Source organism: Lepidochelys kempii, chromosome 9, assembly GCF_965140285.1.
Source record: "Lepidochelys kempii isolate rLepKem1 chromosome 9, rLepKem1.hap1, whole genome shotgun sequence".
NCBI lineage: Eukaryota > Metazoa > Chordata > Testudines > Cheloniidae > Lepidochelys > Lepidochelys kempii.
Window position 1 is genome coordinate 5,837,692 of NC_136388.1, and position 26,519 is coordinate 5,864,210.

Consider the following 26,519-nt stretch of genomic DNA (forward strand, 5'->3'; position numbering starts at 1 on the left):
TAAAGAGGAAGCTGAGTAAAGATCTAGGGGCATCAGAACCATCCAGCAGTGCATGGCATGCACTCTTTGGTATTAGAACTATAAAGGGATTTTGTGTAGGATAAAGAAAGATTGATAATAGCTTTGAATCTGAGTCATAACAACACCTATTGATGGTCTTTAGACTAGAATCTATGTACGTTAACCACGATCTGTCCAAATGCTATTGGCGGATTTATTGACAGAGATTTCTAAACTCAACCGTGCCTTGTCAACTAGTCAGTGTTGTTTGAGCTGGGATACACAGAACATCAGCAACCTTTGAGCAAATGAATGGAGCAGTTGTTCCAATACCATTTAGATTACAGCACATCTCACTTGGCTCGCCCCATCGTTTTATAGCACTGAGCATGGTTGCCAATGCACTGGAAAGGGCTGGGTTAACCATAGATCCTGCTACGTTCTGTGTAACAGCCTTGTAAAAGTTGTGATAAGTGCCATACAGGCTGCCCAAGATGAATGTGCAATGGACCCATGGACCCTAGGTGGGACCTGAACTCCCGCGTACCTCAGACTCTCAGGATGAGCCTTTCCCAGGGCCAGGTGTGTGCAATACACTGACTTAATGCATCTGAGCACGTCTCTCTGGCAAGTCACTGCTCACTCAGCCAGACAAGTGCCCTGTTAGCTCGAGTGACAGGGGCCTGGGCTGTTGGTAGCCAAGGACCCAGTTTGATCCTTACTGATGACCAGGGTGTCCGTGGGCCAGGTCCTCAGCATCATTAAGGCTGGTTTGCACCACACCAACAGTGCAAATCAGCCATACAGTCATTGTAATTGGAACAAGCCAGCTGGAGATTCCCCTGGGGCAGAGGCGTGACAAATTTGAGGATCTGTTTCAGCTTACAAGTTCTGGTTGACATTACACCGTGTTTCTATCAAAATGGCTGTATCATGAATGTCTCTCTGCCCGGGATAGCTCAGTGGTTTGAGCATTGGCCTGCTAAACCCAGGATTGTGAGTTCAATCCTTGAGGGGGCCATTTAGGGATCTGGGACAAAAATTGGGGATTGGTCCTGCTTTGAGCAGGAGGTGGGACTAGATGACCTCCTGAGGTCCCTTCCAACCCTGAGATTCTAGGATTCTATGTCTTGCCCGGTCGAGAGGCATGACTTCCTCAGCCTGAGGACAATCAGAAGGTATTTCACATTTGAGGGTGGTACTTTGGTCACAGTAGGATGCTAAAGAGTAACTGCAACCTTGGAAAACCAGTTTCATCTCAGAGTAAGTCGACACTAGAAATGCCACAGCAGCACTGTAGCGTGGTGATGGAAGAAATCCACCTCTCTGAGCGGCAGTAGCTAGGCTGATGGAAGAATCCTTCTCTCGACCCAGCGGTGTCTACACCAGGGGTTAGGTTGGCTTAATTACATCGCACCGGGCAGGAAATTTTTAAGCTGGCCTAACTTTATAGTGTAGAGCAGCCCTTACCCCTCTGATCGGGGGAGGAAGAGGAGAGCAGTGGAAAGCCACCAAAAGATGGAACAAAGGAATCCAGGTGTGGAGAGGGGAGCGTACAAACTCCAGAGAGCGGCACGGGAAGAGGGAGCAGTGGGGAAGAAGTCTCCATGAGGGAGAAGCAACCCAGCATGTAGCAGGCTCATGGGGCAGGTGAACCTGCCTGCTTTCCTGAGCCCAGCTGGGCCCCCAAGGCCTTCCCAGGGAAAGGTGAGCTAGTGAGGGGCATTGCAGCCAGGAGGTCCGTTGTTTACTAAATGATCCATGCACTCTTGTGCTTTATAGGATGAAATAAAAGAGCAATAATGTGCCAGATTTGTGCAAAGTGTGTGTGCCTGTTATCTGCTTCACAACTGCCACCTTCTTGCCTTCTGGGAGGGTTCCGCAGTACCCCAGAGCTCTGGGAGAGGGTGTATTTAAGTACAGGGGAGTCTGAAGAGCCAGCCTGGAGCCTGGGGCTAGGCAACTGGATAGCAGGTTCCAGCTCGCAGGATAGGCTGCTAGACAAAGGGTCTGCACCCCAAGAGTGTGCCTAGGTGCCCCCAGACTGGGGCAGTGGCTGTGGCTAGCCTCCATGCAGGCTCTGGGAGGAGCAATTTGGATTCCCCTGGTAGCAGTCTACGAAGGCCAGCACACAGATCTGCGGCCAGAGCAATGCCAGGCTGAGGGTCAGTGTGGCCGGCTCTACGTCGCTCTCTCCCAGCCTGCCAGCGTAGGGGGCATGGCCAGGGGAAAGGGGCCTGGCCAGAACACTCACACTCTGGTGAGCCCTTGCGGCTGCTGGCAGCTGGCACCACCTGATTGCTTCTCCACACCAGCTGAGTGCCCGGCAGGCCACGGTTTGAGGGCACATAAAGGAGGTATCCGCCTCTTTGCGCTGCCCCCTGTCCCCCGAGGCGGGACTGGACGTGAATCAGCCAGCGCCCAGGACCAGCTGCAGGATCCTTATGCACGGATCCCTGTGACCGAATGGGGGCTCTGTTTCCTTCGGGTTAGCTGGTTACTTCTGACAGCTCCTACTGGACCCTTTGCCATACCTGCACCTTGGCCCGATGTTTCATGCCAGCTCCACTCCTCCAGCTGCCTGGTGACCTGGCATTGCCCCAGGACACCTGGGGTGACCAGTTTTCAGTTTCCCCTCCAGGCCTTAATAAGCTTCCCATGCATCTGCCTGCTCCAGCGATGGAGGGATTGGAGACTGTCTCCTCTCTGGTCAACAGTCCTGCGATCCAGGAGGCAGCCAGCATTTGCTCAGCACCCGTCTTATTAATTCTCAACAACCAGCTCAGCAGCCTGGTGAGAGAGGCTGGCAGCTACTGGCTGGCCTCTGAGCTCAAGCAGCAGCCTGTGAACTGAGCCCCCAGCAAGGTCTTGGTACAATTAACTGGCTCTCGTGAGCAGCACGCTCCTCTGAAAGAGATTGTGAATGGAGCCAGGCCTGCTGCTGCGGCAAAAGGCCAGAGCCAGCTGTTGCCGGCGGGATGTGGCTGCGTCGGGAGCACGGTGCTTTTCTCAAGCTGCAGCTAGCTGCACCGGCTGTATACCCCTTCCCAGAGCAGGTGTCAGGCATGTTGGCCTGCAGCTGAGCCTGGGCCCACTAGCTGACCTGCAGCTGCACATCCTGATTGACCGGACCTGCCCTGATTTGCTGAGAGGTGTCACCAGGCCAAGGGGCACAAGGATCACTGGAAAACTGAGCCATCTCTTCTCTCTGCTCAGCATCCCTGAGTGCCCAGGAGCCACGCTGAGCGGCCGCTGGTACACATTGGCTCCAGTTCAAACCGTGGGAATAGTCACCTTCTGAGTCCAGCACCAGAGCAAGCCCTTGGAATCTTTCCCTTCCTTTGTGACGCAGGTTGGCTTGATTATACCGGCCTTGGATCTGTTCCATGACCTGGGGTCCAAAGTTATAGAGTCAGCAGCCATCGAAATCAGTCCAGTGGGACATTGTGTGGGAGGACTAATTTCCTGGAGGTGTTCCAAGGCGTAGGCAGAGCTTCAGGATTAGGTCACGTAGCCCTAGTATAAACCCCACACCAGGACCCTGTTGACCCTGTTTGCAACCTTTCTGATAGCTTAGAGACTCAACAGCAGAGAACTCCAGAAATCGCTGGATGCTAAGAGAAAAGGAGGACTTGTGGCACCTTAGAGACTAACCAATTTATTTGAGCATGAGCTTTCGTGAGCTACAGCTCATTTCATCGGATGCATACTGTGGAAAGTACAGAAGATCTCTTTATACACACAAACCATGAAAAAATGGGTGTTTACCACTACAAAAGGTTTTCTCTCCCCCACCCCACTCTCCTGTTGGTAATAGCTTATCTAAAGTTATCACTCTCCTTACAATGTCTATGATAATCAAGGTGGGCCATTTCCAGCACAAATCCAGGGTTTAACAAGAACGTCTAATGCTAAGAGAACCTACTGGTTCCCTACTCCAGTGGCCAGATCCTCCACTGCCCAGCTCCGCACTGCCAAGAATGAGGAGAGCTCAAAGGAGCCCTCTTGTAACAATCAGACACCTCCAGAAGAGGACAGCAGGTCTGAAAGCAAAAAAATAAGCAATTGAATCAACTGGTTGCATACACCGTTGTTATGTACAAATAGATATCAAATAAAGTCTGTTATGAAAGCTTGTAATGATCTCAACTTGATGGGCATTAGGAGATCTGTTTATTGGTTGTGTGTGTGTGCTTCCAAGCCAGCTGTTTACACAAAACCAATGTCAAGTACCCATCTATTGTCCAGCCAGGGAAAGACAATGGGCGACCATTCAAATTTATGGGAAAGCACTGAAACAACTTGAAACTGAAAAGAAAACTAGCGATTGGCTGAACAAGAAGTAGGACTGAGTGGACTTGTAGGCTCTGAAGTTTTACATTGTTTTGTTTTTGCTATGTAACAAAAAAAATCTACATTTGTAAGCTGCACTTTCATGATAAAGAGATTGCACTACAGTACTTGTATGAGGTGAATTGAAAAATACTATTTCTTTTGTTTATCATTTTTACAGTGTAAATATTTGTAATCAAAAATACTATACACTTTGATTTCAATCACAACACAGAATACAATATATATGAAAATGTAGAAAAACATTCCAAATATTTAATACATTTCAATTGGTATTCTATTGTTTAACAGTGCGATTAAAACTGCAATTAATCATGATTAATTTTTTTGAGTTAATCGCATGAGTTAACTGCGATTAATCAACAGCCCTACAAATAAACTTTTTGTTTATTTCTACTCCACTGCATATAATTCTAGACAAATTGGCAATCCTCTTCTTGGGCTGGCCAACACCCAAAGGAGAACACAGACACTCAATCACAACCTCCAGTCGCTCCACAGCCTGAGGTTCCCTGCATCCAGGGAGGGTGCTGTGAGCACAGAGAAGTGGGAGATGAAGGTGTAAATGGGGTGGAACCTGGATAGAACCCCACATGAATGAATGGATGAAATTCAATAAGGAAAAATGCAAACTACACCCCTTAGGAAAGAACAATCAGTTGCACACACATAAAATGGGAAATGACTGCCTAGGAAGGAGTACTGCAGAAAGGGGTCTGGGGGTCATAGTTGATCACAAGGTAAATATGAGTCAACAGTGTAACGTTGTTGCAAAAAAAGCAAACATCATTCTGGGATGTATTAGCAGGAGTGTTGCAAGCAAGACACAAGAAGTGATTCTTCTGCTTTCCTCCCCGCTGATTAGGCCTCAACTGGAGTATTGTGTCCAGTTCTGGATGCCACATTTCAGGAAAGATGTGGACGAAGTGGAGAAAGTCCAGAGAAGAGCAACAAAAATGATTAAAGGTCTAGAAAACATGACCTCTGAGGGAACATTGAAAAAAATTTGGTTTGTTCAGTCTGGAGAAGAGAGGACTGAGAGGGGACATGAGAACAGCTTTTACGTACATAAAAGGTTGTTACAAGAAGGAGGGAGAAAAATTGTTCTCATTAACCTCTGAGGACAGGACAAGAACCAATGGGCTTAAATTGCAGCAAGGGAGGTTTAGGTTGGACATTAGGGAAAACTTCCTAACTGTCAGGGTGGTTAAGCACTGGAATAAATTGCCTAGGGAGGTTGTGGAATCTCCATCATTGGGGATTTTTAAGAGCAGGTTAGACAAACACCTGTCAGGGATGGTCTAGATAATACACAGTCCTGCCTTGAGTGCAGGGGACTGGACTAGACGACCTCTCGAGGTCCCTTCCAGTCCTACACTTCAATGATTCTATGTGTTACTTAGCGCAGGGCCCTGGAAAACGTACTGCTTAGGGCCAGCCCACATATCGGAGCTGTTTACCTTTAAAGGTAGGGGGGAGGTAAAGAGAGTGCAAACAACACAGGTGAGCAGTCTAGTCTCTGAGAGGGCACTAGCCGGGCTCCTGGCTGGGAACACAGGCTCTGCCTCAGTTTACATAAGGGGGTCTTCTGTGTTTTATATATGCAGCATGATGTGGGAGAGAATCAGAACCAGCAGCTTTGCTCCCTGGGCTTGGAGGTTGGAAGAGAAACCCAACTTGCATCAGCCCTGTTATCCGTCCATCCACCCACCTGGTTCCCATCACCACTGTATCTGATGAGGCGTATCAGTGATGCTCAGACTATGGCCTAAGAAAGGACCACTGCTGGTCTGCAGAGACCTCTCTCGTGGCCGGCAGGACCATGAGAGCAGACAGAACTCTGCACGGCCGGTGCGGGACTGGGACCAGACGGGGTCCACAAGGGAATGGTTTCCGAAGTGGTGTGCAAAATGCAATGTGCGAGAACCTCTCTGGCAGGTGACAACGGCGAGAGCTGCAGGTACATTGTCCTGTCTCCCGCTGGGAAGCTGCGCTCCGACACCAGTCTCGGTCTCGTGACAATGGGGAGTCACCCAGCCCACGCCTCCTGGATTCCTGGAAAAGGAAAAAGGCCAGCGGGGTCCATGTGCAGGAGGGGCAGAGATGTCGCAGATATGGGTGTAGCTGCTGTTAGTTTACCGCCACCGTATTGAACGTGCTCCTACTGGGACACACCAGCAGCACAATCCCACACGGGACGAAAAATAGGGTCAGTCCCCATACGTCCGCGAAGGGCCAAACATCCTTATGATTCCTGGGTCCTTGCACACCCATTGCACACAGACAGGGAAAGGCAAACCAACAAAGGGGGGAAACCAGGCGCTGGACACACACATGGGTAGGGCTGCCAGTGTGCGACTGGTGCCCAGAACATATGATGCATCCTACCCGCTCCATGGTCCATGTACTGAGCTATATGTGACCTCTCACCGCCTCCTTATGGCTGATCATGTGTTGCAGCAGCATCCAGCAGTGCCACGTTCAGCATTTCAGGCCACTCGTAGGGGTGGGAAGAACCTACAATTTAACTGAGATTTGTTTAACTTCAGATAAGATTCATGCTCCTGGGATCTGGTCAATGCTTGGGTAAGGTTTATTCCAGCCTAATCAGTTTGCAAGTCATTATAGCTTCTTTTAGGGGCTCCCCTCTCTCCACAAATATAAGAGGGTGAATTCCTCAGATCAGCATTGGAAGTTCAGCATGTTAGCCGAGGAGAACACGCACACTTCACTGAATAGGACCCCAAGTCCTCAGTTACTCCATTCCTGTGCTGGGCACAGGATGTGGGAGGGGGGCAGAACTGAAGGGGGAATGGCAGCGGGGGGGCCATCCCAGATCGCACCCAGTTGTGCCCAGAGTGGGCTTTTAAAATTATTTTAACACAGCTAATAAAGATAACAAAGAAAAGAACAGTAACTAAGCCGGAGTAGAGAACCATTATCAGATTATACAATAAAGTAAGTCCAAGCTTTTTCACGGGTGAGGGCAAAGAAGAATATAACAAATACAATTATTAACTGGTAAAGAGATTTGCCCACCCAAATCATGTGATAATGGTCATTTTGTTATGCCCTGGTTTGGGGTTCTCTGAGATCATGAAACTAGTCTTCAGTTCTATACCCGCCAGTGTATTTTCAGGGTCCATTTCTGTCCTCTTTGAGGCCCCGTTATTCTGCCCGAGCAGCTCACAGGGGCCAGAGTGTAACTGAGAATTCCTAGATTCCAAGGCAGATGGGACCATTGTGATCAGCTAGTCTGACCTCCTGCATAACATATGCCAGAGAATGGCCCCCAGATTATTCCAGGAGCAGATATTTTAGAGAAACATCCAACTGTGATTTTAAAATTGCCAGTGATGGAGAATCCACTGCGACCCTGGGTAAATTGTTCCAGTGGTTAATTACTCTCGCGGTTAAAAACGTTACACCTTATTTCCAGTCTGAATCCAGTGCTAGGCCAGGGATTAAATAAAAAAAAAATTATTATTTGATTTGGTCTTGAAATTCCCAAAATTCTGTTTTTTTGGAGTTGTTAAAACAAGGGGAAGGTTTAAAAAATTGCTCGAACTAATCATTGTTTCAGTGTGATTTTATCTGGCTGATTGACCAGTTAATGAATTACTAGTTTCATTTGCCTCGGGGAGGGGACAAACTGCTTAGCTGGGACTGGAAAAATCCAGCAAAGGACCCTGCAGAACTGGGTTTCCATCACTGCTTCCTTCATACTCCCAGGTAGCCAGGGTCAGTACTAGGGTGGGTTTTAACTATCAGGACAAAGATGTAAAATGGACTCTGCATTCAGTGGGGAGCCACTGCAGAGAGTCCCTAAGCGGTGTGCTCACAGTGGCTTGTGTTGCTAAGCGGATGGGCTGCAGCTGTCAGGAGGAGCAAACTACTATGAAAAATGCAAAACAGGGGTCAAAAAGGAGGAATAATGATTGAGCAGGGGTGTGAATAAAGGGTGAGGCCATCTTCTGCCCTGCGGAGCTCCTGCTGCTAACACAGAGCGCATTGCTGGAGTGACACTCCCCGGGCGTGCCAGGATGGCTGAATGTTCACTGCCAAAGAGGAACAAGGAAGAGATTTTTCTTTTATTTATTTCCCTGCTACTGTTGTTTGGAAGGGCTGGGCCCAGGAAGGAGGCAGAGAGCTAATGACTAGGGGGGGTGAAATTCATTCCTCTCTGGGGGGTTCGCACTAGGCCTACTTATATTTTAAGTTGCCCTTAAGCCCTATGCGGTGCTTAGCATTCACTGCACATTGCCTTGGGTTGCAAAGACCTTTCTCTCTGTTCCAGAGGATGGTTGAGGGAGGCACATTGGCAGGACAGTGTGGGAAAGCTCTCACCAATGCAGTCCTCGCTCCAGCTGAGTGGTAGACAGAAGACTTTCATCTCCAGGCCCATCAGCCCACCACCTGCCAGATAACGACTCATTCTGGAAACAGACAGAGAAACATCCCGCTCCACCCCGGGGGCTGGTGGGAACCACGGAAACAACTGCCCAGATCTTACAGCCAAGAATTTATTCCAGAGAACGAAAGTGCAGGCAGCAGGGCTGGGGACACATCCTGGGAGGGAGGTTAGCCTCTCTGGTCCCTGATGGGTGACCCGTTCCATTTCTCTGGGTCCAGGGTCAATACGACCCAAAACATAAACATAACTTGGAAAAAACAATTCCTTTTACCCTGGGCTCGCAGGATTCGCCTGCACCTGGACAGCCAACAATGCAGCAGCAGTCAGAGCCTCCACTCGCTGTTCGCCCACAAGATCCCAATATTATTGATTATATGACAGCAAGGCCTAGTGGCTGCGACTGAGATATGGTGCTAGGATGTACATATATATAGTCAGAGACAGCCCCAAGAGCTTGCAATTCAAATCATTGGCTCCTTTCATACAGGAAGAGAGGACGGAAAGGGGAAATCTCCAGACTTGACATTTTTCATCTTCACTGGGACCTTTAAAGAGCATTCACCTCTTTTTTGAATTCTTACTGACTATGGAATCTCCCAAGGGCTTTGGCCTTTGAGAACCAGAGTCCAGGAGGGTTATGGCATAAGAAAGCCTGAGGTCTCAGCATGCAGAAGAGAGATTTCTTCTCCTGGGGTTAAACCTGTATCTTCCGGTTTCCACTCCGGAGTTGAGGAGCACAGGTAGCTGCAGCCGCGTGGCCTGTCGTGGTCCCCTTTCGTGTCGTGGGCCTTGTCCCGCTCACTGTGGTACCGAGACACGAAGCCGGCGGTTCCTTGGGGGCCAGCAGAGTCACTGCTCACTTTTCTCGGACTCCTTTCCAGAGGACATTGAACTCAGTGCATGTGAACTTCATTTTTAGCTCTTGCTCAAGCTGCGGGGAAAAGCACGGGGATGAAACCCACATAGCATGAGGATATTGCAAAAACAGTGCCCCCGTGTCCCAACCCCGCTCTGTGGCAGCAGCACTGGGCAGGAGAGGCGGGAAAATCCCCCCCAGCAGCCTCTGACCCTGTCCCTGGCAGAAGCCGTGGGAAGCGGGAAACCCCCCGTCCCCCCGCCCACACCCAGCATGCCCCAACCCTTTCCCCAGCAGAAGCCATGGGGCAGCAGGGAAAGCCCCTGCACCCAACCCCACTCTGTGGCAGAAGCACTGGGCAGGCGGGGCTGGAGAAGCCCGAGCGCCCTGACCCTGGTCCCCTACAGAAGCTGGGGGGGCAGGGGAGGAAGCCTCAGCACCCGGCCCCAGGACTGGAGGAGCTCTCATTCCCCACTGCGCCCCTGGGCCATGGTGCAGGGACAGAGCTTCTCCAGTCGTGGGGCTGCAGTGGGGTGTGGGGGAGGAGAAAGGAGCAAAAGGGGTTGCGGGGCTGCAGTGGGGGAGGCAGCGTGGGGGGGACCCTGGGTGGAACAAGGGTGAGCCCTGGTGAAGGGGCGGAAAGGGGTGGGGCTGTGGGCGGGGCCACAGGCAGAAGGGGTGGGGAGGGGTTCCCCACTTGCTCTGGCCCAGGATCCCAGGAAACCTTAATCCTCCTCTGGACCATGGACTGCATCTTTTTACAGTGCTAGCGGCTATTCAGCCCCAACTCTTCAACCTTTGCTTTTAAAGGCAAACCCCTTGGCGGCCTACTTCATACGCTGCGTTGACATTCTGTGTTAGAGATGTCAGGTTTCACAAATCTCACCTTGGACAAAACCAGACGCCTAACCTGGGGCTCCCTGAGGTTCAGGTGAGTGGTGAGTCCCACCGATAGGAAGATGTGAGCACCAGCTAGGAATGGAGAGAGCAAATTATTATTAGGTTACCAAGAATTTCCATCCCAGTAGTATATAGACTCCCCAACCAAGATCAGAGCCCCATAGCACTAGGTGCTGTACATACTTATTGAATGAGAAGGAGCCTGCCCCAAATCTAAATAGACAAGAGCATTGTACAGATGGGGAACTGAGGCACAGAGAGACTCAGGGTCTGTCTACACTGCAATTAGACACCCACAGCTGGCTCGTGCCAGCTGACTCGGGCTCCTGGGGCTCAGGCTAAGGGGCTGTTTAACTGCAGTGTAGACAGGCTTGGGCTGCAGCCTGAGCTCTGGGACCCTCCCACCTCTTGGGGTCCTAGAGCCTGGGCTCCAGCCGGAGTCCGAATGTCTCCACCGCAATTAACAACCACTTAGCCCGAGTCAGCTGGCCCGGGCTGGCTGCGGGTGTCTAACTGCAGACCCTGCAGACCCCGCGTACCTCGCCCAAGGGAACACAGGGAGTCTGCAGCACAGCCGGGAATTGAAGCCAGCCCGATGCCTTATCACAAGATCACCCTTCCTCTCCTTTCTAATCCCTAAACCAACCCTTTGGGCCACTGTTCCCTCTAAGCTGTGGGCGTGTGCACGCCCACACAGACCCTAAACCCCGCGCACGGCGAAACACCGTGTGCTCAAAAATTTTCCCAGAAGCACAAAAATGTGTACAGAAGAAATTTTTTGCGCACACGGCCTGTCAAAAATTAGAGGGAATATTGCTTTGGGCCAGCTCTGCCCTCGATTCACAGGCTCTGTGTGTCACTGTCTATCGCATCCAGGCAGCGGGTGAGGACTCCGGGGACTCCTGGACCAATCCCTCATAAGCCATTGTACCGGAACGCCCTTCCGGCTCCCAAAGACAGGCCGGAACAGCAAGCTGGACATTCAGCTCGAGACCTGGCCCATGGTCCTTGGCCAGGAATCCCCGGAGACCCCGGCTGGAGAACAGACCTCCTTGTGCATAGAAAGCAAGAGACAAGGTCTCTCAATTCATGGCACAGCTGATCTGGGGGAGGGGGATTAAAAACTACAAACTACAAAGGCACCTGTGGAACGTCGGGCTTGTCAGGGGTGCAGCACTCGCTGCCAGACCTCCCATAGCTGAGGGGAGAGGAACCAGCAGGGGGCAGGGCTGGTGGGCCTGCGGCTGCCCAGATCCACTAGCCATTCAGGAGCAGAGGCTCCGAGGATGCCGCAGTTGCCATGGCGTGGCCTGGCAAGAGGATCCCTTTCTCTCGGTTGCCAGCACGCAGCCCGGCCACTCAAGCAGGGATGAGGACTTGCCCCCAGCAGTTACAGCCCTTACTTGCGTTGGCAGCTGGAGGGTGGCAGCTGGGCAGCGCTGTTTTCTGCTCTTCCGTCGTGACACCTGGGACCCAGGGCAGGGCCGTGGAGTTAGGCCTAGCGGCGGATTCCGTGGCTGTTTAAAAGAAAGCTGCCATCAGTGCTGTCTGCAGAGACATGCAGATACTGCGCTGGATGCAATGGAGGGGAGCCCAGCTCTGAAAAGCCAAGCATTTTCCTTCTTCTGTAAGTCCTGTCTCTGAGGAAAGAACCAGCATAAACCTGCCACTTCTTCCTCGGCTTCTGATACCTCCACCTCTGAGTTTCCCCTCTCCACAACAGAGCTTGTCTACATGCAGTTATTCCTGCTTAAATCTATGGGTGGGTGCTCTTATTCCAGAATAATAATGTCTTCTTTGCAAGTGGATTCAGCTACTTGGGAATAAGACACTCTGATTCTGGAATGAGAGCGTCCACACAGGGAGTTAAGCAGGCATAGTTAATCTGCTTTAATTTATACCCTAGTTTATTCTGTATTCATTTTCATGTGTAGACAAACCCACATATAGACAATGTGTTTTTCAGGGTTATAATCTGTGCTGGAATGTAATAAACTATAGCTGAAATGTAGCACACTTGTAAAGTTAGTGGTGTGCCCCTCCTCGCCCCACACAGTGGCTGGTTCACCTAGAGGATAACAACCTACTACTCCTGCCAGCTAATGGAGTTATTCCTTTACCTCAAGTGGACAGTTCAGAGTTCAAACCTTGCTGATGACCGGTGGTGGAGGAGTGTTACACACACCTTCCATCTCTCAAACCATATTAGTAATCAAATAATAAAGGTCAGAGAAATTGACAAAACTCTGTACAGAGAACCCAAGCCCAGATGGGGTACACACATCCATCTGGCTATATACTCTAGGGGAGTCTTTATTTATTAGAAGTTGTAGGATGATGATTTTTCAGAACACAAATGAATTCCCAGATTCCTCCCTTGCCTCTCCGACATCATCCCCCATGCCACTGGGTTCCCATTTCACATGTTCTGCCATTCCCGGCGTGGAAGCATTTATCCACAGCACAACATGTCCTTGTTTGGGTTCTCCCAAGCCCTCACCTAGCACATGAATGTGCCCCCTTGTTATTGGTGGCTAACAAGGCCCTGCAGTGGTTACATGTCCAATGCTTGGTTTGCTTTTTTGCAGCACGCCGGCTTTTTGGAAATCATGCACCCAGGCAAACACTCCAGATACCTTCTGTACCTCTTCCCGTGCCAGCCGCACCAAGCTAGCGCAGCTCCACGGGACTAGGCGAGGAAGGTGAAATTCACTCCTCTGCAGAGGTCCGGCACAGGGCTCCTGAACCTCATAAAGCTCACTAAGATCTATTGAAAAGCCCTAAGCGGCACCTAGGCCAGGTCACGGCCCTTCTGCCCAAGGATGAAGTTCGTCCTGCAGGAATACAGGGGAATATTTACACTCATTCCATACCGAAGGCCCTTTGTTGTGCGAGCAGCAGGAGCGGGGGTGGTGGGGGACTGGGGTGGACTTGTCGTGTGTGCTGCTATTGCCTGGCGGGATGAGCGCCGCGCCCGGCTGTGAGCTGGGGGCCAGGGCTCGGAATGGCTTGTGCGGCTGTCTGAAAAACAGACTCCCCCCCGTTGGTGCTGGCTACAGAGAAACCCATATTCCATCCGCTCGGTACCAAGGGGAAAGCCCAAACCCATCCTGCTATGCCAGCTCAGGAAATCCCAGCCACCCCTGACGCCCGTGGTCACGGGGAAGCTGGTATAAACGCTGAGTGCTGCGTTCCAGAGGCTGCGCAAGCTGCACTCAGGGCCCAACCTCGGGCCGAAGGCGGCCGTTGGTGTGGCCCATTTGTAACGCCTGATCTCCCCCGGAGCAGGATTGCGTTATTACCTTCTGTGGGGCTGACGCAATTGGGTCTTTCCTGCGTAGACCCAGCCGCGCCACGTTCCAATGACATTGAAACCCTGCCATCCTGATATTCAAATACCCATTACTTCAAACCTGGTTCCCTCCCGGCCCAGTCCCGACACTGCCTCTTGCTCCATCCTTGCCTCCCTCTCCCAGACGGCTGGCCATGCATCTCGGCACAGCACCTCCCTTACTTCCGGACGCTGTACCCCTTACTTGGAGCTGCACTGAAGTTCTGAGTGGCGGGAGTGGTACCCGGGGGCACCTTGCTGCTCGGTGCGGCCGCAGTGGGGCTAGCTGTAGCTGGGAATTTAACCATCGTGCTTCCAGCTGGGACGGCGGTAGCACGGACTGTTCGGGGAACCTCTCTTCTTGCCGTGGAGCTGCCGGCCGTTGCGGCATTGGCTGTTCTGTCGGTGGTGAGTGTCTCTGTCACGGTGTCTGTTGGAGTTCCCCTTTCTGCTGCCGCGGTGTGAGGACCTGGGGCTGTGCTCTCGCTCCTTGCAGTACGCGACACGCCAGTGGGGCTGTTGGCCGCCGGAGCAGTTTCTGTGCTGGAGCCCACGCTTGATGCTGTTTCCGTCGTGGACGCGGTGACAGGCGTTGGTGCGGTGATCTCAGCAGCCCTGGTACTCACCCTCAGTGAAGGGCTGGTTTCTGTCGCTGTGGGGATAGCCCCTTGAGTTGTGGTTGTGTCTGGCATGGCGACCACAGAGGCTGTTGTGAGTGTCTCTCCTCCTGCAGTTGTCTCCCGGTGTGTGGTGGTTGTAGGATCTGCTGGGGAGGTTTCTCCTGCGCTGGTCAGAGTTGCCATGGGTGTCATGTCGGCTGGCGTGGGGACAGCCTCGGTTGCTGTGGTCAGGGTCGCTGTCTTTGCGGTTCCGCCGGGCTGGCTGATGGCAGCATTGGCTCTGGCCATCTCTGCTGCCGAGCTGGTGGTCGGTAAAGCTGGGGTTGCATTTGGTGTGGATTCCGCTACCGGTGTAGTTAGCACCCGTGGGGGGGTATCCTGTGCGGTTGTGTTTGTCCCTGCTGCCGTAGACCTAGATGCAGCTGCTGTAGAGAAGGGATAGGCTGTGCTTGTCATTGCTCCGGGAGTGGGATCCGTTCTTGGTCCGGTTGTGTTCCCCATCGCGAGGGTGACCATTGTGGTGGTTTCTGCGGCTGGGGTGGTGGTCGCACCAGCAGGGGTTCCAGCCGGTGGGAGGGTAAAATGGACACGTGTCTCTGGGGCTGCACTGGGGATTTCAGCTGTCACAGAACTGAGTGGGGCTGCCGTGAGTCTCTTGTCTGTCGCCGTGCTGCCCGCTAAGGTGGTTTCAGATGGCGTGAGGGCAGCCCGGGCTGCTGGGCTGGCCTCTGCTGCAGGGCTGGTGGCTTCGGCGGCTGTGCTTGTACCATGCTGGCTAGAGACAGTCGCTGCTCCAGTGGCCGAAGCTGCTGTCATGGTGGCCGGTAGAGCTGGGGTCTCACTTGGCGCTGGGGTAGCAGGGTCTGTTGGGGAGGGTGCCGGAGCTTCTGGGTCTGTTCCTGTGATCCCCGCCGCTGTAAATAGATGTGAACAGTCAACGGCGCAAGACTCTCGCTCTCCCAGTAATGACTGAAATCACCTCCGCAGCGAGCCCGGCAGCCCGCGCGCTCCCTTTTATTGTCATCATCCAGTAGAACGCAGCTCTGCTGAGTGACTAACAGGCTGCAAACCTCCCAGCCTTGGGAAGTTCCCCAGATGGCCAACACTCGGCCTGCTGCTTTTCCCGCATGGCCCAACGACCTCACCGCCTCTGGGGTGGGTTCCATGTTATCTCAGGTGCCCAACTTCCTCACGCTCTGGGATTCGGGGGGCGCCAGCCCCAGCCTTCCCGCTTGCTGGTGGTAGCTGGGCAGGTCCCCCCTCAGGAGCGCCCAGAACGTTTCTGGAGCTCACACAGCCACCCACCGCTATGTTGTCAGTGTTGTGTCCACTTTGTTACTGTGTCACCTCCTTACGTCCCCAAACTTGCCTGCCTGATACTTCCTCCCCCTCAGACACCTCACACCACTGAGCCAGCGCTAGGCACCTGCAACAGGCAGCCAGCAAAGAAAGGCAAAGTGCGGCCCAGGAGACTTACACCTCTGGCTGGTCGTAGCAGCGCGGGTGGCCGCTGAGTGACACCGTAATCGGAGGACTTATTTTCAATGCTGCATTTTTATGATCAGCACCTGTGTTCTCAGCCAGGACCAGTCCTCAGTAATTTAGACCCTGGTGACAGGGACTCAATTCACTTCAGAGGCTGTTTTGGGGGGGGAAACCCATTGTGCTGGCTGCAGAGAAACACAGGGCTGGCTTCTGTGTAAAGAGGGGAGGACACGGCCGGCCCCTGTGGGAATCCCAGCTCCATTTTGCATTCCTAGAAGGACCTAGAAACTGATATCACAGGCAGTTTTTAATCAAAGGCTGCTCTCCCCAAGGTCTGCTGCCTGGTTCACCAAGATACACAGACTGGGAAACAAATAAATACATAAACTGGGGCTACATCTAGGGTGTCACGTCAGCCAACAGAAGGAGCCCTTTGACCTCTTACTGCCCCGACCCCTCCCTGTGCCTCAGTTTCCCCATCTGTAAAATGGGGGTCGTGATACTGACCTTCTTTGTAAAGTACAAAAGTTGCTATGTGTTATTATCATGATGAATTCAAGAAACTGGGCCGGCTTTGCCTCTCACTGTTATACCAGTGTTAATCAGGAGTGACTCCATTAAGGTCGGTGGACCTGTGCTGGTGCCAAAGCTGTGCGCCCGAGCAGAGACTCAGCCCCGCTGGTTTTAATTAACAAAAATAACCACAATGACAGCTCTTCCTTCCTCCTCGCTGTGACGGGCTCCCTCAGAGCATGCCGCAGACGAGCGAGCTCCTGTTTAAACAATCCCTTCGGCACAGAAACAGAAAGGAAACGGAGGGGGAATTCGGCTTTCATAGCCACACGGATGGATCTCGGCTCTGATGTTCTACCCTCGTGAGCCTAGGTCGGATCGCATGTCCCGGGTGTAACATCACAAATTGCAGTGGAGTTACTCCGGATTTACCCTGGGGAGATCAGAATCGGCCCCTGCACTGGTGCAGAATTCCCTGAACGGGACGGCTGTGGGATACATGTAGAGGGAGTAACATCTATGGAAGCAGACAGAAAGATTGATGGCGTTGTAGGGCCCCTGTGGTGAAGGCCTTTATTCTAATATTCCAGTGCAAGGCGAGTGATATTCCAGACACTCGTAGTCCTGGATCCTGGCCTGGCCTCTCTGTTTTCTATCCCACCCTAGCTTCTCTCGTGGTTAATTACATGTTGCCTCCTTCAGCTTGTGTGAAGGAAACAGTAAAAGCCAATTTCTCAAAGAACAAGCAAACAAAAAGGCAGCATCTTGTCTCTAGAGTGGTGCATCAGAGATCAGGGCAGAAAACAACCCCTCTGGAATGTGCAGAATTAATGTGCTCACTGAACACTGCAATACAAATTGGTCAATATCGTAACCACCCCCTTCCCCCCTGCCCTGCTGAGATAAAACAGGTAACACAGACTTAGCCCTTACCAGCAGTGTTCGCTTGCAGGATCCACCCAGAGTGCAGCAGAAAGCCCAAGAGCAAAACCAGCCCCCATGAACCTTGCCAGCCCATCTTAGCACATCTGCAGCGTGCCCTGCCTGCATGGGCTAGGAACAGGAGTCTGCTCTGTGCTGGTAGTCGCCTACTGGGAGCCCTCACCCTCTGTTTGCTTTAGCAACATGGTTTCCTGGTTCGCTTCACTTGGAGGTGGAGTGTTCAGGTGTTTTTTTTCCGGGCACCTGACCCTGAAAGCGACTTGCTTTTTCATGAGCCAGGTCATGCCCTGTCACCAGATGCACATTCTGCGCAAATGAGGGAACGGCGAGGTTAGATTCACCTGTGCCCATAGGTGCTAGGACCAGCGGTGCTGGGGGTGCAGCTGCACCCCCTGGTTTGAAGTGGTTTCCATCATATGCAGGGGTTACAGGCTGGTTCAATGGCGCTCAGCATCCCCGCTATAGAAATTGTTCCAGAGCCCCCGCCTGTGCCCTGTCCCTTTAAGGACTGAAGGTCGGCTGAGGGGGGATTGTGGTGCTTTGAAAGGACACACAGCAGGACAGGACAGCAATGGGGTTTTTTGGTTACTAAGTTTAATCAAACGCCAGGCTTAAAACCATCCCTGCTCTGGGTGGAGCACCAACACCCCGCGCAGGGCCATCCTGAGCCACCCCCCCAGGCAAATTTCCTTTACAAAGGACTGAATGAAGAGGGGGAGGAGCGAGAGCCCTGCTCCATGCAGCACTATCGAGCCCTGGGGTGCATTTCTGGACACATCAGTATCCCAGTATGTGCCCAGCGTGGCCAGTTACGAGTGACTGCAACAGCAGTGTGGGAGCCAGGAGACCTGGGTGCTCACCCCAATTCTGCTACCAAGGCCAGGTCTATGCTAGACACTACTGCTGGTCTAATAATGTCCGGAATCTGGTATTTTGGTGACTTTTTTTATATTGGCAAAAGCCCAATAGGGCTTATTTTGCTGTGTATGCTACAGCAGCTCAAGCACTTTTGCGGGCGTATAAAAGCTGTGTCCGCACTAGAAAGCTTTGCTGGTCCTTTTCTGACGTAGACAAGACAGCTCGCTGGGTGACCTCAGGCCTCAGTTTCCCCCTCTTTAGAATGTCTTGAGCTCCTCAGGAGGGCTGGTTGAAAATTTTAGGTCAAGCCTTTTCTTCTCTGGAAAATTGGGTCTTTGACTCCATGCAAATTTTCCCAGCCCGGATTGGTGTTCCTCGACACTGGGACACTGAAACACAATGGCAGTTTTCAGCTGGGAATTATTTGGTTTTCAAAGGGTTTGGCTGAATATTTTCGGTTTGGGGCAGTTTTCGGCTGAATATTTTCCATGCTCAGTTGCCAAAAAATCCCCACAGGTTTGGTTTTCAAGTATTTTTCAACAAAAAAGTTTGAAAAATTCCACAGGGAATACAAACAAACACACCCACGCACGCCATATTTTCTGACCAGCTCTTGTCCTTGGATAAAAGGAGCGACGTTCATGCAAAATATTAGAGGGAGTGCAGAGAAACTCATCAAAGGAACTGAAGGGACCAACTTATGGGGAAAGATTAGATCTGAGACCATGCCTCTACCACAGTCTTCTGGCAGCACAGCTATGTTGGGGTGATCTCCACCCCGAAAGCTGTGCCAGCAGAAGTGCCTGGTGTAGACACACCTACCCTGGCAAACCTCTGCTTTCACTGGTCTAGCTGGTTTCACTTGGAGGGGGGTGGGGTGGAATAAGCGATGCCAGCAGAAACGCAGCTTTGCCGCTATAAGCCGCATCCACACTGGGGTACTTGGGTGGTACGGTATACTGGTATAGCCGCGCCAGCAAAACCTGGCTAGTGTGGACGTGGCTTGAGCCTGGACAAGCACTGAAGGGAGTTGATGAGACTCAGGTACTTTGGGAAGACCCACCCGAAAAGATTGTGCTGTTGGCTGACGGTTAAAGGGGAGGCGACCCGAGAGCCACCTTCCTGCGTCTGCAGGGGCTAAACAGCCAGGAGAGAGCGGTGGGATAAAGCCGGGTGATGGAAGCCTGTGGTTGAACATCGTGTAGATTTCCAAGATGGGAGAGCCAGCGAAGAGCGGGAGATGCCCTGGTTAGCCAGGACAAAGCAGGGAAGAGGCCTGCGCTGAGCAGGGCAAGGGGGGATGGGGGCTTATTAAATAATTTGTGCTGTTTCCATCTCGACTGTCTTTTTAAAAGGGGACATGGAGGAGTATGAGAGCCCCGGACAAAGTGCATGTGTGACACTGGCTTGGTACCCTTTATTCCAGTCACTTCATTACCCAGCCCTAGGGCAATGCCTCCGACAGATGCTGCAGGCAGCTGTGGCTTCTCCACTCACAGGGGTCGAGATCCTCAGCTGGCGTCACTCAGCACGGCGGCAGTGAAGTCAACGTTACTCCGATCTACGCCAGCTGAGGATCTGGCCCCGCGTTTGCCCTCTGTTTCCGTGTGAGTCATGGATCAGGCTGCCGCAAACACCCACGTCAACGTTACAAAGCTGCCAGTAACGGCTTGTCGCTCCGCCGAAGGTATTAGCAGAAGCCGCCTCACAGCGCCACCTCCACGCCCCACCCCAGCTCTCCCCTGCCCGGCCCTGCCTTGCTCCCCTTCCCCCCCACACCCGCAAGCAGGGCAGTCCTTATTCCGCACCCTAAAGGGGAGCTCAGCTCCCTGCCCCACGGCGGGCGCCGAGCCCCGGGGAACCCGGCCCCGACTGCGGGCGCCGAGCCTGGGGGAAGCCGGCCCCGAGTGCGGGTGCTGAGCCCGGGGAAGCCGGTGCTCAGATCTTTTGGGGACCTGTCCCCCGGGGCTCTTTCTGGGGTGCTCCATGAGTGCGGAAGCTGCAGGGCACTGCTCGCAAAGCCGGCGGCAGCCTGTGGCCAACCAGTGAGCCCAGCCTGGGGACTTTCCCCCCAGGTGTTTACAGACATCACTTCCCCAGTGCCCCTCATGACTGAAAGCTGTTGTTACAGCGAGAGCTGTTCCTTGCACAAGTTCCTCATTCCCACAGCTGATGACAATCGGCGCTACACACGGCATCTCCCTGGGCTGCTAGCACCACTTTCATGCTTCTGGCCCTCAGGCAATCTGCAGCCACCGCTCCACACCTACTGGGGGATTTTCCCCCCTCTATTTCCTCTTTCTCCTATTCAGACCCTGTAACACACAAAGTGAGATGCATTTGACACTCAGCCCATCAAGGTCATTGGTGGAGGTCACACAGAACCAAAGCGTCTGAATTGCCGGGACATTTGGGTCTGGAAGCTGCTCCTCGCTTTGTGGCTGACCCGTGGCTACTGAATGGACTGAAAAGCCAATTTCCCACCATTCTGGAACTTTGGGGAATGTTCAGAACCTGCTGCAATTCAGATGGGGAAACTGAGGCACAAAGCAGCGAAGTGACTCACCCAAGGTCATGCAGTGAGTCAGTAACAGACCTGGGAATAGAACCCAGGAGTCCTGTCCTCCACTTTACTGCTCTAGCCCATGGAAAACAACCTTCCCTCCTTTTAAGGCCTCTCAGGTTCCTCATTGTAAGCACAAAATAATAGGTACCCATAACAAAGAGCTGTGTTTATGTTTGCGTGTATCCAGGGCATAAGGTACGGCCCTTGGACAGGACAGATCTTCTCACTCCTTAAGAATTCTTCCTCGTGATGGTCACACCCTTCATGGCATTTCTAGAGCAGTGTCTGCCCCTGGCTCTGTCACCAAAGTGGGCCAGTATCAGTCTCTTTAATGTACAGCTAAGGAAACTGAGGCAGGGAGCAGTTGAGGGCAGCATTTTCAAGTGGCCTCAGATTTTGGGATCTTATTTTTTAGGGTGTCCCTCCTCGGGTGTGACTGTCAGAGGTGCTGAGTGCCCTCAGCTCCCAATAGAAGGTCAGGGGGACTGGGGCGGGTGCTCAGCCCCTCTGCAGATCAGGACCAAGATGTCATAAGGCGGTTACCAAAAACGGAGGATCTCCAAATCAATGGCCGCTTAGGATCAAATTGTCCTGTGGATTTGCTCGGGGTCACACAGCAAGTAGGACCCAGACCGCCTGCAACCACACCTGCCATCCTGTTTGTATCAGTTGCAACGGAAAGAAGAATCATAAGCACCTGGAGTTGGACTTGTTCTCTGGATGCTGGAGTTTGGTACAGACTTGGGCCCCAGCCAGGAAGAAGAGAGTAGCAGGGTCCAGAGAAATGAGAACCGACCGGGATGAGGAGCTGCAGTTCCTCTGTCTGCCCTCAGAGCGCCTCTCTCACTCTTCCTTTCACTCTCCCAGCTCTTTCTCGGAGTTAGCCGTCTGATTTCTCAGAAGGGAGCGGTGATTTGGGGATGCCTTCGTTTTCTGGGTGGTCAACCAAGGGCAGCCTGGTTTTCTGAACCTTCTCCCTTTCAGATGTCCCAAGTTGGGCCCCCACAAACGGATGCACCAAAATCACTAGTTCTGTTAATCTGCGGCCACAATAAATGCTCCCTTTTCAGACCCGACAGGCGGGGCCAGGAGACCCAGGGCAAATGAAGCAGCATAGTCCCGTGTTTTCTCTCTGCCCTTACCTCCCTGAAATAACCAATGCAACAAAACCCAGACAGGCTGCGTGTTAGCAGCACTGCAAAGGATGGCGTAGGGCTGGCAGAATTCGTTGGGGGAGCAGCCCTTGGCTCCACACTCAGTTCTCTCCTGAGCAGCAAGGCCGAGGGCCCTGGGGACAACTTCCTGGGGGAGGTGAGATGCCCCGGCTGCAGCAGACAGGTGGAATAGGGGATGGAGGATGAAGGGGGCTGAGAGTTGTATTTTTGCATTGTTTGGACCAGGTGGAGAGGACTCAGTTTGGTTACTGTGAATCCTGGACTTCAGATTTCTTTACCATGGGTGGTAGAAAGAGAGAGCCCGAGACATGAGGCCTGTTGTAAGGCTTAAGGTCTGAACTCAAGTCAGGCCCTGCTGAGATAAAGCAAAGTGAGCAAGAGCGTAGGCGCCGACTCCGTGGGGGCTCCAGGGCCGGAGCACCCACAGGGGAAAATAGTGGGTGCCCAGCACCCACCAGCCACCCATTGATCAGCTGTTTGGCGGGGGACAGGAGGCAGTGGGGGAGAGGGCAGAGCGCAGCATGCGGGGGAAGGGAGGCTCCGGCTCTCTCAGCCCCGGTCCCTGGCAGCAGGGCCTCCCTCTCCGCCCTGGCATGTTTCCAGCTCATTGGTCCCCTGACCCCCGGCAGCCGAGCAGAAGCAGGGAGCAGGCCGCCACTCAGGCAGGCTCTCTCAGGCAGAAGCCGCTCTGTCCTGCTCTCCGCCCGGCAGCCAGGAGTCGGACGAACATGCAGATAGCAGCTCCCTGGACATACACCCCCAGAACGCTGGTTTATTTCTACGCAGCTCTGAAAGCACTCGTTTGACGCTAACCTGATCATAGGGCAGAGTCAAGAGAGCTTTGATCAGTTTTGGTAGATGTGCGGAATGCTTCTCCTGTGAACCGCTTTTGTTCAACACAAACACTTGCCTCCACCACACAATCTGCCTGAAATGCATTCCCCTCATAGACTTTTTGGCCTCAAGGGACCATCATGATCCTCTCCTCTAACCTCCTGCACATCTGCAGGTCACAGAATCTCGTCCACCCACTCTAGCAATAGGCCCAGAACCTCTGGCTGAGTTACTGAAAGGCCTCAAATCTTCATTTAAAGACTGCAAGTTACAGAGAATCCACCCTTTACTCTAGTTCAAACCAGCAAGTGACCCGCGCCCCATGCTTCAGAGGAAGGCAAAAAAAAACCACCCAGGGTCTCCACCAATCTGACCCGGAGAACCCCAAATAGGACGATCAGTTGACCCTGAGCATATTGGCAAGACTTACTGTCACGGAGTGTGGGGGAGTCCAGGCCCTGCACCCCTCTTCCTGGGATCCACTGAGACTCTCAGCCAGCCAGTAAAACAGAAGGTTTATTGGACAACAGGAACACAGTCCACAACAGAGCTTGTGGGTACAACCAGGACCCCTCAATCACATCCTTCTGGGGGAGCAGGGAGCTTAGACCCCAGCCCTGGGGTTCCCTGTGTTCCTCTCCCCAGCCCCAAACTGAAAACTAAACCCACCCAGCAGGTTCCCTGCTGCAGCCTCTGTCCACATTTCTGGGCAGAGGTGTCACCTCCCCCTCCCCCTCCTGGCTCAGGTGACAGGCTCTCAGGTCTCCCATCCCCAGGGCACATTCCCAGGTCAACACTCCCCCCTCCCTGCTGAGTCACATCGTCACACTTACCAGGCAGACACCTGAGAAAGAATGCTCTGTAGTAACTCAACACCCTCACCATCTAGTGCCCAGCCATTGGAGATATTTGCTAACAGCAGTTGCAGGTGGGCCATATGCCATTGTAGGCAACCTCATTCTACCATCCTCTCCACTCATGGCAGACCTTCTTTTTTCCTTCTGAGGAGACCAACGTGGGAAACTTCATCTCAGGATGCAGCATCCCTAAATCCCGTACAATTTGGTCCTGCAGTGGAAGCTTCTCCACCAACTTATTGCAGGCTGCAACTTGGAATTTTTTCACCCCACTATGAAACCTTGTCCATGGAAGAGGATCCAGATCAGGGTTGGCTGACAGGGAGATTTTAGTCTTGGTGCTTTCCATCTTCCTTCTGGAGGTTTTGGTCCCTGAAGTCCAGAGAGGAAATATCAGCAGCACTGGTTACTACTGCCTCTAACACCACAGATCTGTTCAGGAGATTCCTGAGAAGACACATGCTCTCCTCCCATTCAAAGGCACCCCTGGAATCTTCCACCGAAAAGAAGATGCCACTACACCACTCAGGGAATGCTCCTAAAAGAGACCATTTCAGCATCTTTTAAGTAACAAGCAACATGCTGAACTCTGCCTTGCTTCGCCACTTCAGAACTGCTGTTGTAATGTGCGAGAACGGGCTTCCCTTGGATATTGCATCTTTACAGCGGGTTGAAGAGTTAGCCATCTAGTTCCACCATGTTTGACCAGTATCAGTAGTGGAGCTGAGTTGTCCTTGATCATATTCTTCTTTTCCTTGTGCACGTCCATTGAAAAAATAGAAGATACCAACTAACATGCCTTCCATTGGTTTGGGGGTGGCTGTGACAGCCCCTTTAGCAATCAAGTTTCAGAGGAGCAGCCGTGTTAGTCTGTATTCGCAAAAACAACAGGAGGACTAGTGGCACCTTAGAGACTAACCAATTTATTTGAGCATGAGCTTTCGTGAGCTACAGCTCACTTCATCGGATGCATTCAGTGGAAAACTAATCAATTGTCACATTCAAATGATTTCAAAAGTAATGTGAATGTACCTCATCAAGAACATTTTTATTAATTACTGTATAGATGGCATTTCCCTCCTGTTAAGAGCCATCATATTTTTGTAACTAGGGAGGTGTTCTGTTGGAGGGGAAAAGGGAACACACCTGAACATGTGGAGGTTGTGTCCAGAAATGAGAGAGTTTGGGGAGGAAATTATTGAAGAGATTCATTGTGTAACAAAATGCCGGCTTCCTAGAGATTCCCCTGACCTGCTTACTTCATGCTCCACAAAAGGATCTACATTTTAAATAGAACAACAAAGTAATTTCTTTACTATTGTTAGAGACAAGATAGGTGAGGTAATATTGGACCAACTTCTGTTGGTGAAGAGACAAGCTTTTGAGCTTACAGAGCTGAAGAAGAGCTCGCTGGAACCCAAAAAGTTGTCCCTTTCACCAAGAGAAGTTGGTCCAATAAACGATATTACCCCACTCACCTCGTCTCTCTCTTATCTTGGGACCAACATGGCTACAACAACACTGCAAACAATTTTCTGTTGTTAGCAGCTCGACTTTGAATTGCCATGACTGGAAAAATGGAACTCCACTTTCTACGGAATTGTGGTACCGTGACATATGGACTGTCCTTGTAATGGAAAAGTTTTCACACCATGTCCACGAGAGAAGCACCACAAATAGGTTCGGTATTTAGAAATTTGCTCACCCCTTTTTAATGTACCCAGAGGAAGACGGTTCCACCCTCCTACCCCCCAGCCAGAATCTTTAGCCAGGTTCATTGAATATTAATCCTGAATAAGTAACGTAAGATGCAGTATGGTAACGTTTTTATTATGACTTAGAACTACATAAATATGCAGGAGCCAGAAATGAGGATACAGGCAGGGTTTTTTGTTTTTGTTTTTTTTTGGGGGGGTGAATCTCAATTAATTGCCCAAATGGTTAACAATCGTTCATTATTCTTTTATTCCTCCTTGTCGCCCCCCTACACTCCCCCCCCCCCGCTCCTTCTTGGCTCCCCAGCAGAGGAAAAGAGCCCCAGGGCAGCGGGAGGCAGGAAGTGGGGATGCTGCTGGGACTGGGGCCCCAAATCCCGCTGCTGAGGCAGGCCCATAAGTACAGCAGGCCCGGAGATCCGTGTCCTCTGCCCTGGCAGTCCTGGGCCAAAGCAGGTTTCCATTATATCCAGGGGTTACGCTTCGGCTCAATGGGGACCGGGGCTTCTCCCCGCCCGGCGCCAAATCGGGATTAGCCCGGGCGAGGGCGGGCAACTCTCACGTGTGCCATGTAACAAGTTACACAAGACAAGTGTTGCAGGATTCAATGCTGCCCTTCCGGGTCCCCCCAGCCCCAGAGATCCCCCCCGACCCCGCTCCCACCCTTCCGGGGGGATCCCACGCTAGAGACCCCCCCAACCCTTCCGGGTCCCCCCAGAAACCCCCCCCACCCTTCCGGGCAGCCCCGCCCCAGAGATCCCCCCCACCCTTCCGGGTCCCCCCAGCCCCAGAGACCTCCCCACCCCTCCGGGGGGCCCCGCCCTAGAGCTCCCCCCACCCTTCCGGGTCCCCCCAGAGACCCCCCCACCCTTCCGGGGAGCCCCGCCCCGGAGATCCCCCCCGACCCCGTTCCCACCCTCCGCCCTAGAGATCCCCCCACCGTTCCGGGTCCCCCCAGCCCCAGAGATCCCCCCCACCCTTCCGGGTCCCCCCAGCCCCAGAGACCTCCCCACCCCTCCGGGGGCCCCGCCCTAGAGATCCCTCCACCCTTCCGGGTACCCCCCCGCCCTCTCGGGGGGGCGCCCTAGAGATTCCCCCCG

General features: G+C 52.6%; 1 protein-coding gene across 2 annotated transcripts; it reads right to left on the reverse strand.

Annotated features, from left to right (window-relative positions):
• Positions 1-4,631: 4,631 nt before the first annotated feature.
• MUC20 (mucin 20, cell surface associated) lies at positions 4,632-23,505 on the reverse strand. Of its 2 annotated transcripts, none has more exons than XM_073359095.2 (5): positions 23,278-23,505; positions 14,060-15,388; positions 11,927-12,040; positions 10,510-10,595; positions 4,632-9,698 (listed from the first exon to the last, which is right to left on the reverse strand). In XM_073359095.2, the coding sequence occupies exons 2-5, from the start codon at positions 15,288-15,290 to the stop codon at positions 9,624-9,626; spliced, it is 1,506 nt and encodes a 501-aa protein (XP_073215196.2). In that variant the 5' UTR covers positions 15,291-15,388; positions 23,278-23,505; the 3' UTR covers positions 4,632-9,623. The 2 variants fall into 2 exon arrangements, with proteins under 2 accessions (XP_073215196.2, XP_073215195.2); XM_073359094.2 differs by lacking the exon at positions 23,278-23,505 and adding an exon at positions 17,406-17,595.
• Between the last annotated feature and the right edge of the window lie 3,014 nt (positions 23,506-26,519).

What these genes read in the sequence shown, in the direction of transcription:
- MUC20 (XM_073359094.2), bottom strand. Translation starts at nt 17,490, where the DNA reads ATGGGCTGGCAAGGTTCATGGGGGCTGGTTTTGCTCTTGGGCTTTCTG. An exon ending in CCCTCCAGCTGCCAACGCAA is followed by an intron (nt 10,596 to 11,926) that starts GTAAGGGCTGTA and finishes CTCCATTCCTAG; the next exon opens with CTGGTGCTCACATCTTCCTA. An exon ending in GGCGTCTGGTTTTGTCCAAG is followed by an intron (nt 9,699 to 10,509) that starts GTGAGATTTGTG and finishes TTTTCCCCGCAG; the next exon opens with CTTGAGCAAGAGCTAAAAAT.